Source organism: Stylophora pistillata, chromosome 1 (genome assembly GCF_964205215.1).
Source record: "Stylophora pistillata chromosome 1, jaStyPist1.2, whole genome shotgun sequence".
In the NCBI taxonomy this organism is placed as follows: Eukaryota; Metazoa; Cnidaria; class Anthozoa; order Scleractinia; family Pocilloporidae; genus Stylophora; species Stylophora pistillata.
The window spans coordinates 34,296,935-34,310,714 of NC_142519.1; the positions used below are offsets into that span (position 1 = coordinate 34,296,935).

Here is a 13,780-nt window from a genome sequence, read left to right on the forward strand (position 1 = left end):
TGTCAGAGAATTTGCTCTTCCCGAATCGGACTGTATAGTCACCAGCGAACTCATGTAAACTAATTTAATTTAATTTAATTTAATCACTGCCAAGTGGACATCTTACTCGTTACGAGGGATTGCCAACACACACAGTCTGAGCATACGTTATCGCATTTTTGAGATTGGCCTTCAGTCAAGGCAGCGATGTCGTTCCACTTATCTCAAACAACGCCCTCAGACTGATGCCTGTCTCCTTGGCCAAAGATGGATTCGCAATAAAGCCAGGACTCCAAGTTGACCAAAATACCATGATAATTGTAGGAGGACGAAAGCATTATTCATTAGATTATGTGAAGCAAAACCAAAAAATTCCCCCTAACTATTTCAACAACAAATTTGTCAAAGAAGTAGAAATCATGGGTGTAACCTCTTTTGACAACAAGGCAGGTTTGATAATCAGCAATGATTTCATAGGATCAGGGGGCGGTGGCAATTCCACACTGCAAACTCACCTTAAGCAACTGTGAGAGCTCCAGCAGTGTGTGCATTGTCTGCAAGATACTTCTGACATTCTGATAAAATAAGAGTGTGCAACCACCGAATGCCCCCAATGCGTCTCTACTAAAGAAGTTTGACGTGTCTGCAAAGACACCAGTGTTGAGAAGGTGTGATCGCTGCCTGGAGAAAGATATCCAATGCACTAGGGCCGTGTGTCTCAATATTACCACTGACTGTCAGTAGATGTTTAAAGCAGCCCTTGAACACCTGAAAAAAAACCAAAGCAATTTAACTGCTGATTCATACAGCAATTTGGCAGCACCCAATCCTGACATAGTTCAAGCAGGCAAGAATGTACACAGGTCGCATTGTAACTGGTTCATGTTCATCGAGAGGGCAAGATTCAGTCTCGTGATGCTACGCACAGCACGGCTTGACTCATCCTGCTCAAAAGATCTGAAGGTTGTTCTGACAGACGTGGCTTTGAGGGGCCAAGATCGAATGGATACGAGCTACGTTGCAGAGTGCAATGGAGCTAATGTCGAGATGGTTTTGCTACGAATGGAATATCTCGTCCATACTGTAGTCCCGGAAATGTTCTGGAAGGAATATCGCTTTAACAAACCTGGAGTTTTACTCCATCCAATCTCAGTTTGCTGTGGTGCATTTGGATCACTTTATGTTGTGGATTACATTACTGCTATCCCTTTTTCAATTCAGGCTTCACAACCCTGCAGACATCCAAGTCCTAGCCAGGGACATTTTAAATCCAACACGTGTCACCTATGAATCAGGCGTCATCTTCGTCACAGAAGAAGATAGTCTGTCATATTTGGACGTCGGCAACATTGTAAATCCCAAAACACTGAAGATGCCTTGGCTACAAGAAGAGCTCTGCAAACACGGCCTGCTTGGCCAAGACGAGAGAGATTCCATCACTCAGATGAGGTCAATGCTTTCTGACTGGATTATGGAGAACCCTCCTGCATCTCCAAAAAGTAATGGATTAATTTCACTTCTAGACGATCTCAGTCCTTTGGCCTTGTGTTGTAACGAAAACCAAACCATCCTTTTCATTTCGCAGCGCAACAGTCCGACAATCCTGAAAGTTGCTGTTGCCTGCACTTGTACAGCACTGAAGGTGGACTCCAAATCTTTCATTACAATATTGCGAAAGGCAATACAGCAGTACAGCAGTACAGGCCTGGCCTACAACAAGGAGACACGAGACATCTTGGTTGCTAACTCAGAGAACGATGGCGGAATCTACATAGTAGACACAGCAACAGAAAGTGGTAAGGCAATATGTATGAAGGTCATTCATAATGGTACGGACGTCTGTAGTAGAGCGTACAGTCTTGCCATCAGTGACGCTGGTGAGGTCTTTTTCACAGATGTTGATGCACGTAAAATAGGCAAAGTCATAGAAGGCAATACAGCAGAATACACCATTGGATCAGAAGGAGAAACACCTCACGATGGTTGCAATAAAACAGCAGCATTTGTTCAGACAACAGGACTCTGTATGGAAGGAGACTCTCTATATCTCACTGACAAAGGAGCTGGAGCACTAAAGCTTATATCCCCCACTAAGCCAGTTGCTAATTTCCTGAAGCATGTGCGACTTTTGTATACATCACATGGTATCCATTCTCCACCAGCATCTTTGACAACTGCGACGTGTCTCCTGGACGATACAACGAGTTATTTTGAAACAGCAGTAGAAGAGGCAAAGTTGAAAGCAGGAGGCAGAAGAACTGCTGAAGGACCGCACGGGGTGCCCTCCCCCAAGACAGTTGCCAGCATTAGGATGACACTAGAGGTCCTTTGCTGTATAGAAAAGGAATTAACGAGCATAAATCCAAGCTACATCAAGCATGTGAATCCCAAATCCCTCGTCACCTTAATAGTTGAGCACTTCAACTTTAAGATGGACTACCAGAAAATATGGTTAGTTTTGAAGAACTGCCTGACATCCCTCATCCACCCAAACATCACAGCACACAGCAAGACCTGTCCACAATGCGAAAGTGGGCAGAGGAGTATGGAAGATTGTCACGGCAACTTACTGTATGTGCCACGTCAACAAAGGATAACCCGGGCACCCTTCCTGTAACTGCTTACGGTCGTCAAGGACTTGTAGCAAACCCTTCTTCTTCATTGTCAGAGATCTGCGGCAACTGTACATGTGGATTCAGATACTCCAACCAGTGATGATGAGGATGATTTTGACGTTGATTGTGTGCCAGTAGCAATGAATTGTGTTTCCACCATTACATTTAGGAAAGGTTCAACCCTTTTGATTTCGCATGATGAAAGAGTTTCGGGCCCATTTTTATTAGGAAACCTTGCCCAAGATTGGAAACCCCGAATGTTGATGCACACTGCGAAAGTCCACATTTACACACCTGATCCAGAGGACTGTTTGCTACAGTAACTACACTATGAATTCACCGGTATTGTGAAGTTGGATCAGGTCATTTGCCAGCTAAAAGGTGATAAAAGCATTACTTACACTATGAACTGTAGTTTTATGAAAATCCCATGAATTTCTAGTGAAAAACCCATGAAAGTCATTTGATGGTCCATGAATACTGCAAAATGAAAATTCATGGGGTTATTTCAAGCCCTGAATTTGCCATGAATTAGGAGAATTTTTTTTCATGACCCATGAATTTCTTTTAAGTCTACTTTCATGACCCATGAATTTCCCCTGAAAGTCACCAGAATGAATTCCATGACTCATTAATTTCTTTAAAAGCCTACTTTCATGACCCATGAATTTCTCTAAGTCTACTTTCATGACCCATGAATTTCTTTTACTCTTCTTTCATGACCCATGAATTTCTTTAAGTCTACTTTCACAACCCATTAATTTCCCGAGAGTCACCAGAATGAATTCCATGACCCATTAATTTCTTTAAAAGCCTACTTTCATGACCCATGAATTTCTTTAAAGTCTTCTTTCATGACCTAATAGATTCCTCAGAAAGTCACCAGAATTAACTGCATGCCCCATGAATGGCAATCAAATAATTCCAAGAAATTCTCAATATCTTGAATGTAAAGATTTTAAGACAAGGAGTAATATTTTAGAGGCTTAAGACTATAGTTCAATAAAAGGTATGCTGTACAAAATGTACCAAAAGATAAACATACATATGTATATATAATTATGTTTATCATGAAATTTATTATTCAAACTAAGTTTTAGTAATTCTTAACATAAATAGGCATTTTTTCATAAAGTAGCAGTCAGTTGTGTTAATTGCTAATTGCCAATAATAGATTTGCTTTCTAACCTCAAAGGCCTCTTGGATTCCATAATCGTAAAAGTTTTTATTGTGATGCAAAATGTCGCTTCTCCACAGATCAGTGCCAAAATCATAAAACATAAACATAATCATAAACATGGGAACGCTTTGGAATGTGCATATCCATTTGTAAGCGAGAATTCCAACGCACCATAGTCGCTTCCTTCTCTTGTACAAATGTTTCTTCATTGAGATGAGCACAACTCTGTTGGCAACGCTGCAAGTTCAGTAGAAGTGAAGGACTTGCGTCAGGGTTTTAAGTCTTTGTTTCCTTGATAACTTTTGGCCACAAATCGTTCACTTGTAGTACGTTTGATTTTTCTCGATTATTTCTACATAGAGTGAGTTCACATTGTTACTTATATCATCTTCCAAACATAGACCCAAAACGCAGAGTACGGGTCAAAGAAGTCAGCAACTTTTGCATGCTTCTGTTGAGACTGCAATCGGGCAAGCCAGCGGATTCTATTTATGAGCCAATGACAATTGCCGAAATATCCATGTGATCATACTCGTGATCGGAAACAAAGAAAACTCAGTTTGGCGCTCAGCTTTGAAAGAAACCTTTCATCGGTTTCGCTCGTGCTCATGATTTGTTTATTAATACAAGGTCTCTAAAGATGGGTTTTACTGTTGTTCAATGGGAAAACGAGAACAGCGTGAGTGGTACAAGTGGAGAGCAAGTCATTGGCGCTGTAGAGTTAAAAGAAGGGACAACAGTTCACATATTGATTGGATGGTACAAGGGTCAAACGGCCATTTATAAAGCTACGATTTTGAAAGTTTGTGGTAAGTACAAATTGTGATATTCGGTTTGTGATCAAAACTGAGAATCGAATCGGTCACTTGCATGCCACAATTTCTTAAGTTTACGCTTTACAATGAAATAAATCTATCAAAAAGCTGAAGGTTTCAGGATTATTTTAGTCACGTTTGACAAGCTGTGAGCCCAGCAAAAAAAGGCAAACAGCTGTTTAGTCTACAGTTAAGGATAACTTCATTACAATTTATTGTTAGTTACAACAAGATTGTAATTCAAAAATCAATTATTCAACTGTAATTAAGCCCTTCAATCCAAAGAGTGTTAAGGCAAAATTGAGTAGAAATCTTTGAATTTCAATTTGCAGAATCAACATAAACAAACATTATAATATGAAAGTTAAATGTTGCTTGACAGCTTACATTTGAATTTTAGCACACAAGTTCTATTTTCATGGGTATTTCATAGCCTTTTCAGTACCTTTGAAAAGGCCATGAAATGCCATTTTCATGGGTATTTCATGGCTTCTAGGTCACTTTACACAATGTTTCATGGGTCGTGAATATGCAAATTTTCACAGGTTTTTCATGGGATTTTTCATGTCTTTTTCATGGCACTGAGACCATGAAAAAGCCATTGATTTAACCATGAAAATCCTGTGAAAAATCTGTGAATGAATAAATTCACAAGATTTTCATGGGTTTTTTCATCTTGAAGATGAATTTGAATTAGAAATGAATGAAGAGGTCTATCATAAGTGTGTGATGCAGCTCAGCCGAGTTACAACAATGGAGCCTTCACCTGTGCAAACAGAATCAGCATCCGTTGGCCATACATCTAGAGGGCGTTCTCTTCATCTGCCATATAGATTACGAGAATAACTTCCCCAAAACCATAAGACAAAAAGGCAGGAAAAAAAGACAAACAAAACAAACCATAAAGCAGAAGTAACAGAACATATGCTTTACATTTTATCGTAGTCAAGTAGTCTTCAAGTGGCATAAAAAGATGCAAAAGGAGAAAATGATGAATGGTCTGCAGATTATGTATTAATAGACATTATAAGCTTACAGCTAGCACTATAGCTGTTTGGTTAAAAGACGTTAACATTGAGTCTCAGAACTCGCTGAATTGAGAATGGAGAACAATGAAAACTTATTAGGAGAGTTGCAGATGACCATCGAAAAAATTACGTGACGAGTGATGGAAATATTTTACTCAGTTGTCGATGTATGAGGCACTGTAAGGTGAGTAGTATAGTAACTTATTTGTTTCCCTGGGAATGCGTGTGCTTTTACACAGTTCCACAGGGGGCAAGAGATAAGTTCTCCGACTTCGTGGGTTTCATCATTCATAAGCTATCGTGGGTCAGTGTGTAGGTTTCATGATTCCCCATTTTTAGCCAGCTTCTCTGTACCAGCTGGAACTAGAAATTCGACTATACCACTACGTTATGATATCCTAGAACAAAATACTGTTTTTTTCTGGCACCAAAACGACGTTTTCTAGCTTTATGTTGAATTCGGAGAATTTAGGAAAAGTTGGGATTGACTTTTTCTCGGAAATTGAAAGTTGCTTTAATGAAATTCAATATCAAGTGGCGAGCAGTCGTCATTTAAAAAAAAACCAACAAATGAATAGGGACCTCTAGACCCTTAGCCTTGCAAAAAATCGAGACTCTGACACCTTCGTATAAAAAACGAGACTGCAAGATGCACATAACCGCTGAAAAAACGAGACTGCGAGACCTACGAAATTCAACTAAAATTTTGTGAGACCCAGAGTTTTTGAAGGACCATTCGCAACCCCTTAATTTGACCTGCCCCCCCAAATATAATTACTCCTGACAATCAATCAGTTAATACAAATATTCTGCTCTAACAAAATAGTACCTGGTGCTTTGCTGTTCTTATATAGTGAAATTAAGTACCTGTACTGTGCTTTATATGAAATTCATAAACCTGCAGAGTATAGGTATAAACTGGGTCTACAGTACATCATTGGGGCAAAATGATTAACCACAGAATGGTAGCATTATAAAGAGCAATATAAAGTTATTGAACAGATATTCATGAATAAAAGCTAACATTGCTACAATAAAGCAATTTTTAAAAGGACAGGTTACAGTAAGACTTTATTCCAGCAAAAAAAATTATTTGTGTATAAATCTTATATGGCAGATTATGAGTCTTGGAGAATTAATTGATAGATAACAAAGAAAATCAAAAGAAATTTAAAAATTAATACGAAAAGTTCAATCGTTGCATGTTCTTGAGGTCTAGAAATCGAATGAAATGATCATAATCTAACAACACTCGCCCTTTGGCGACATCTTGGAGACATGGCCAGCTAAAAAGTGTTTCCATATTCTAGGAATGGTACCTGGAACAATCCTCTTTCATGCCTAATCTACGTGGATACTCCTTTTGGGTGGAGGTTTGAGCGATGCGGGCATACAAATGCCTTCTATTAGCTTTCATAACTATTTCATTTGGCCTGTGTAGCGCTATTTCAGCATTTGTATAAGAGAATAATTTCTCAATCCTGCACAAAACAGCTCTAGGGTGGCATTTCCAGCCTTAAAATGATGATTAGACTCTCGTAGAGCTTTTCAAGTACAGCAATCTCTGTCCATTTCTCAACAACAAGCTTGTGCAAAAATTTTGGGGATAATATGACGTCACAGACTTACGCGCAGCCATTTCGTAGTTTGAGTAATGGTGGACATTGAATAGAGGAAAACAAGTCTAAAAAACAGCCTTCCACTTCAAATTTTTATTCCAAATTTCGTGGGAGTAGTAAGTAACCACTAAGGATTCTCAAACGCGAAAAATCTCGCAAACGCTAAATTTGGTTGCAAGTGATAACTTTAAAATATTTTTTTATAAAATACTGCCCCATCTCATCTGTGACTTTTTGGTCATTAAGGGGTAATTTTATTGAAAGTGTAGAGCAATTCAAAGAAATAATAGTCTGTTCTTCATACATGTAGGGGTATCAATTTTGTGAAAATAAAAGTTATTTGATTCACTTTTACCTTCTATATCCATATACTGTAGAGGGGCACTGATACATGTATAATTAGGGAACAACCTTGTAAAGTAAACCTAAAAAAAAATCTTCCCTAAAATTTTAATTTCTAGGAAATATTCCCATTTTTTACCAAACATTGGTTGCTTTCAGCATGTCCGCGAGGTACTGTAAATATGATTCTTGCCTTCATTCACTTAACCTTTAGTCGTATTTATCTGCATTAAATATACAGTGTACACAAACTCACCCAGCATCTTCTTGGCTTGGCTTTACAATATGTTGTACATTATTATGCTCGACATTTTGTTGAATCATTTCGTAAGCGTCAGCACTGATATCATTGGCAGTTATGCTCTTTACACCCACCACTTCTAAGGCATATCTCACTGCACGCAGACCAGATGCTGCTAAACCTTCCAGGATAGTGATTCCATCACTTCTTTTTTCTTGATGATCACATAAAAAGCATAAAAGTGATGGTGAATATCAATTAAAATGAATCAAACTCGGAAATCTTGCCGACTTGACTTTTTGGGGGGTCACATGACTAAAATTGCGGGCGACAAGACTCAGCTTTCGGTCGAGATGACTTTTTGGCGACTTGACCGGTTGCCGAGAAAAACAATGGAAACCATCTTTGATTACGATGCTCTTCCTGCTGAATTTTAACAGTGAAAATTGAAATAAAACAAACTCGGTTTCTAGCTGTCTTAAATTCATTTCTGAAATCTTACTCGTATCAAAAGTTGGATTACAAAATGTCCAAAATCAAAACTTACTTTCACCAGGTATTTTCCCTGTGTCTAATGTCAATTTTCCGTTACTCTTTTCCTGGGCAAGTCCTTCACACATTTCATCTGTTCCATCGTCTTCTCCGTTGGAAGTACTTTTTAACTTAGGTTTTCTCTTGTCTTCCAAGCGTTCCTTGGAAAACAGCTTTATCACTGCTGTACTTAAGTCTCTGTTAAATTCTTGAACGGGGTTGTAGAACACAGAATTTAAATCAGGAAAACATATCTCTGCCTTTCCCTCCGTTACCTTGATAGCGCTTTTTACTTTTTCCGAAGACATCTAGCTCCTCCACATGTTTACTTCGAAAGGGCTGAATAACGAAATGCTTAGGATGGAGGGTATGCGGTCAACAACGCGGGCTCAATAATAATACCTTTATTTAGACACGATAATGTTTAAAGCTGAACAGCTTGTGGGGTCATGTGTAAATCCAAATTAACTCTAAATCAAATAAATTCAAATGATGATGGTTTTTGAGGAGAGGGGAAAACCGGAGTACCCGGAGAAAAACCTCTCGGAGCAGAGTAGAGAACCAACAAACTCAATCCACTTATGACGCCTTCCACATACATACATACATACATACATACATACATACATACATACATACATACATACATACATACATACATACATGCATGCGTGCATACATACATACATTTATTTGGTAAAGCAGGTTAAGTTACAAACAGTGGTAGCAAAAAGCTGATGTGGACCTGCCTAAAATAAATTAAATAAAGGTAGGATGATGTAAAGTGTATAAATAAAAACAAGTTAAAAATATACATAGTTATCGTGTTTATTAGCCATCATAGAAGCTCTAAATGAGAAGTTCTTAATGTCCTTGGAAAATCTACGCAAAATTTGCTTGAATTTGTCTTTACTCATCGACTCATTTATGTTAATTAATCTATTGAGAAATGTCCAAATTGTTGGTCCTCTATATTGAATAGATTGTTTCCCAATTTCATATTTGACACGTGGAATAACAAATTGGCAAGAGCAACTAATGTGCGAGCCTGCGAGCCGGAGCCGTTTTTTGCGAGCCTCGAGCCTCTTCTTGCGAGCCACTAGTGTTTGTTCCACATCTTTCCATTTTCTCTCCTCATTTTATTCTAACAGTCTTTGGCTCCTCTCCAGAAAGCATTATTTCGAAGGTGAAAATCTGAAAAAATATCAAACTAGACGCTCGAGGAGCGTTCACTCGGGCTTCGTAACGAGCACTTTACTTTGAGAATTCACCACGCGTAAAATTTATTCGAAACTACAAAGCCATAGCATTCACACAAAACACGAGTACAATTTAATATGCATCACGAGATCTGAATTTTTTTTACCTTTAATGACGCTGTAACATCATTATGTTCATGTACATTGGTCATATTGGAAAATTTGGAAAGATTACCAATACCGGTCAAAAATAAAGCCGAAGTCCCAAAGGTAATCTGTTGTTTTGCCTGTTTTCTTTTATCCAAGAATTGTATGCATAATGAGGTATGGGGTTATACGGAAATCTTGCCGAAAATTTTTCTTTTAGATCACAATCATGGGGGTTGCGAGCCCGAGACTTTTATGAGGAGCCGGAGCCACTTTTTGCGAGCCCCGGGAAAATAACATCCAGATCTGGACATAATGACTTTTTATGGTCATGGTCCCGGGCGTTCCTTGATTAAACCGCGGAAACTGAGGATGAGAGTGCGACACTTAACGTGTGCTCGCTGGTTGTAAATAACACAATTTTCAAAATGTTGTTTTGGGAAGGTCGTACGGCAAAGACTCCTGTCTTGTACGCTGTTCTCGCATACAAACGCACACACCGTTTGTGGTAGGCCCACAATAAACGATGTCGAGCGTTTTCGCTCAAACTACGAAAATACTGGCAAAACTGTGACAGCCGATTAACAACAAACTATGAAACTGAGACGAACACCTCGCTCGGGGGTGGCGCTAACAACAGCGAATTGGATAGGGATACTGACAGAGGAAACATGAATAGTAATGTTAAATGTCTAAGCTTAGCTCTTCCGTTAAATACCTGTTTCTGTAATTGGTTTCTATCGGGTTCAATACTTGTAAAGTACGATTTGATATTTCGTACATAATCGCTATTATTATCGTGCAAGCGATCGTGAATTAAAGTTGGTTTGCTCTTTGCATGGAGTTAAGAGTGCTTAGTAGAAGACACGATGAATACTCTTGATGACTGTGATCTACTAGAAAAATTTTCCAATATGACTAAGGTACATGAACATAATGATGTTACAGTGTCATTAAAGGTAAAAAAATTCAGATCTCGTGATCGTACTGGCATATGTTATTTCGAGGACTGGACTGGACTAGTAAAACGTTGATTAGTAAGACGCGGACTAGTAAAATGAGGACTAGTAAAACGAGGACTAGTAAAACGAGGACTAGTAAAACGAGGACTAGTAAAACGAGGACTAGTAAAACGAGGACTAGTAAAACGAGGACTAGTAAAACGAGGACTAGTAAAACGAGGACTAGTAAAACGAGGACTAGTAAAACGCGGACTAGTAAAACGAGGACTAGTAAAACGCGGACTAGTAAAATGAGGACTAGTAAAACGAGGACTAGTAAAACGCGGACTAGTAAAACGCGGACTAGTAAAACGCGGACTAGTAAAACGCGGACTAGTAAGACACGGACTGGTAAGGCGCGGACTAGTAAAACGCGGACTAATAAAACGCGGACTAGTAAAACGCGGACTAGTAAAACGCTGACTTAACAACAACAACAACAAAAAAAACAATTTCATACGAAGGTGACCACAAGACTTGATGGCGAGCCAATTCAGTGAGTGACAATCCCTGTTTGACCTTTAAGCTACAAATGGGTTTGACATGCGCCAGATACAAACGATTTTATAAGTTTAGGCTAAGAAAGAAAGAATTTTATTCAGCAGCAGTTCAAAATCTTAAAATACACTTTCGTCATAAATTTCACGGCAGAAACGCAGGAATTCGATGAATAAAAGTCGCATTAAATCTCCTTGTCTCTAGGTAGAAAGAGTCTCATTGACTTCAGCTTTTCGGTGGAAGAAAAACCGATTTACACACGCCATTACAGAAAACAAACTAAAAAACTAGTCTGCGTTTTACTAGTCAGCGTTTTACTAGCCCGCGTTTTACTAGTCCGCGTTTTACTAGTCCGCGTGTTACTAGTCCTCGTTTTACTAGTCCTCGTTTTACTAGTCCTCTTTTTACTAGTCTGCGTTTTACTAGTCCGCGTTTTACTAGTCCTCGTTTTACTAGTCCTCGTTTTACTAGTCCTCGTTTTACTAGTCCGCGTTTTACTAGTCCGCGTTTTACTAGTCCTCGTTTTACTAGTCCTCGTTTTACTAGTCCTCATTTTACTAGTCCTCGTTTTACTAGTCCGCGTTTTACTAGTCCTCGTTTTACTAGTCCTCGTTTTACTAGTCCTCGTTTTACTAGTCCTCGTTTTACTAGTCCGCTTTTTACTAGTCCTCGTTTTACTAGTCCTCGTTTTACTAGTCCTCGTTTTACTAGTCCTCGTTTTACTGGTCCTCGTTTTACTGGTCCGCGTTTTACTAGTCCTCGTTTTACTAGTCCGCGTTTTACTAGTCCTCGTTTTACTAGTCCTCGTTTTACTAGTCCTCGTTTTACTAGTCCTCGTTTTACTAGTCCTCGTTTTACTAGTCCTCGTTTTACTAGTCCTCGTTTTACTAGTCCTCGTTTTACTAGTCCTCGTTTTACTAGTCCTCGTTTTACTAGTCCTCGTTTTACTAGTCCTCGTTTTACTAGTCCTCGTTTTACTAGTCCTCGTTTTACTAGTCCTCGTTTTACTAGTCCTCGTTTTACTAGTCCTCGTTTTACTAGTCCTCGTTTTACTAGTCCTCTTTTTCCTCATCCTCGGAGACCCAGGGGCTGTGGGTCGATTTCAAGTTAGGGCATGAAGAGCCCCTGGGGACATTGTCTTACAAGACTAGTTCCAAACGGTCGCAGTCGTTCTGGCATCTGATTGGTGCCAGAAAATCTTTGTGTTTTTCTGCCCAATCAGAGTGAAGTGTGCTTTAGAGTCCTTTCGTGTGTTTTAACACGGACATACACTAGTAGCTCAGTTGCTCGCTATGTTTGTTTGGACTGTGCGACGGAGACTTGCTTGAGGTGAAAAGTTTCAGTCTCAGCACACAATGTAAGAGAAATCGATCATGTCCGCGAAAATCTTACCGGAAATTATACTGAATACTTTCGCAGGTATCACTAGAGAACGTGCTCTAAAGTTTGCGAGGTTTGTATACAACACGATGGTTGCAGTCATTGATATGTCGCTTTAAACGAGATTTAAGCTTAAATCTTTCTAGATTTTTTGCATAATTTGCTGTGACTGAAACTTTGCCAATCCCGTGAAGTTATTTCGTCGCACGGGCCATGCAGGTATGTCGAGCAACTGGTACTTGCGCAACTTTCTGTGCGTGCCAAAATCTAATCTCATCTTCGCTTGAAAAAAAATGAAAAGCTAAGCATGGAAACTTTTGCTTATTAGATGTGGGTAGATGACCCTGTACTACTAAACTGACATTTGCAATAAAGCAAACCCGCCCTTTCCATCCAAAATTTCTTGGTCTTTGGTTTTGTTTTTCCCACTGAAAACAGCATCGGATCGATTCCCAATGATCAAAGGTATTTAACTTGGTCTTCAACAATCGACAGAAGAGGTGAAATGACAATGACCAAGGAACAAGAAGAGAATCCGTGGCCTTCCTAGCTCAAGAATTTCAACACTCTAGGCAGCAGTTGAAAGATTAAACTCTTTCCAAACCCCTTCGGTAACTGCCCGAAAACATTTCTCCTTCCCACGATGTTCTCATTAATAAGTTTTTGTCCAGATTTTAATTAGCTAACCGGAGACACAGCTAAGTTTTCTCTTAGCACTTGCAGGAGGTCGTCCACGAACTTAACGTTCTCTGCAACCTTGGCCGTATTGTGAACGACTATACTACTAAGATTAGATTTTGGCGCGCACAGAAAGCAGAAAGCTACGTAACGTAGGCGAAAGCGCCAGTTGCTCGACATACCTCCGTGGCCCGGGCGACGAAATAACTTCACGGGATTGGCAAAGTTTCAGTCACAGCAAATTATGCTAAAAATCTAGAGAGATTTAAGCTTAAATCTCGTTTAATGTTTAAAGCGATATATCAATGACTGCAGCCATCGTGTTGTATACAAACCTCGCAAACTTTAAAATACGTTCTCTAGTGATACCTGCGAAAGTACTCAATATAATTTCCGGTAAGACTTTCGCGGACAATCTGATCGATTTCTCTTACATTGTGTGCTGAGACTGAAACTTTTCACCTCAAGCAAATCTCCGTCGCACGGTCCAAACAAATATAGCGTGCAACTGAGCTACTAGTATATGT

At 39.3% G+C, this 13,780-nt stretch overlaps 1 protein-coding gene across 1 annotated transcript in view; it reads right to left on the reverse strand.

Annotated features, from left to right (window-relative positions):
- LOC111332361 (tRNA (guanine(26)-N(2))-dimethyltransferase) overlaps window positions 1–8,729 on the reverse strand; it is a 31,931-nt gene extending 23,202 nt beyond the window's left edge. Inside the window, exons 1-2 of the mRNA XM_088752982.1 lie at window positions 8,367–8,729; window positions 7,835–8,033 (exon numbers count right to left, since the gene is read on the reverse strand). Coding sequence (XP_088609108.1) covers window positions 7,835–8,033; window positions 8,367–8,658 — 491 coding nt within the window. The 5' untranslated portion in view covers window positions 8,659–8,729. The remainder of the gene's footprint in view (window positions 1–7,834; window positions 8,034–8,366) is intronic.
- Window positions 8,730–13,780: the final 5,051 nt, after the last annotated feature.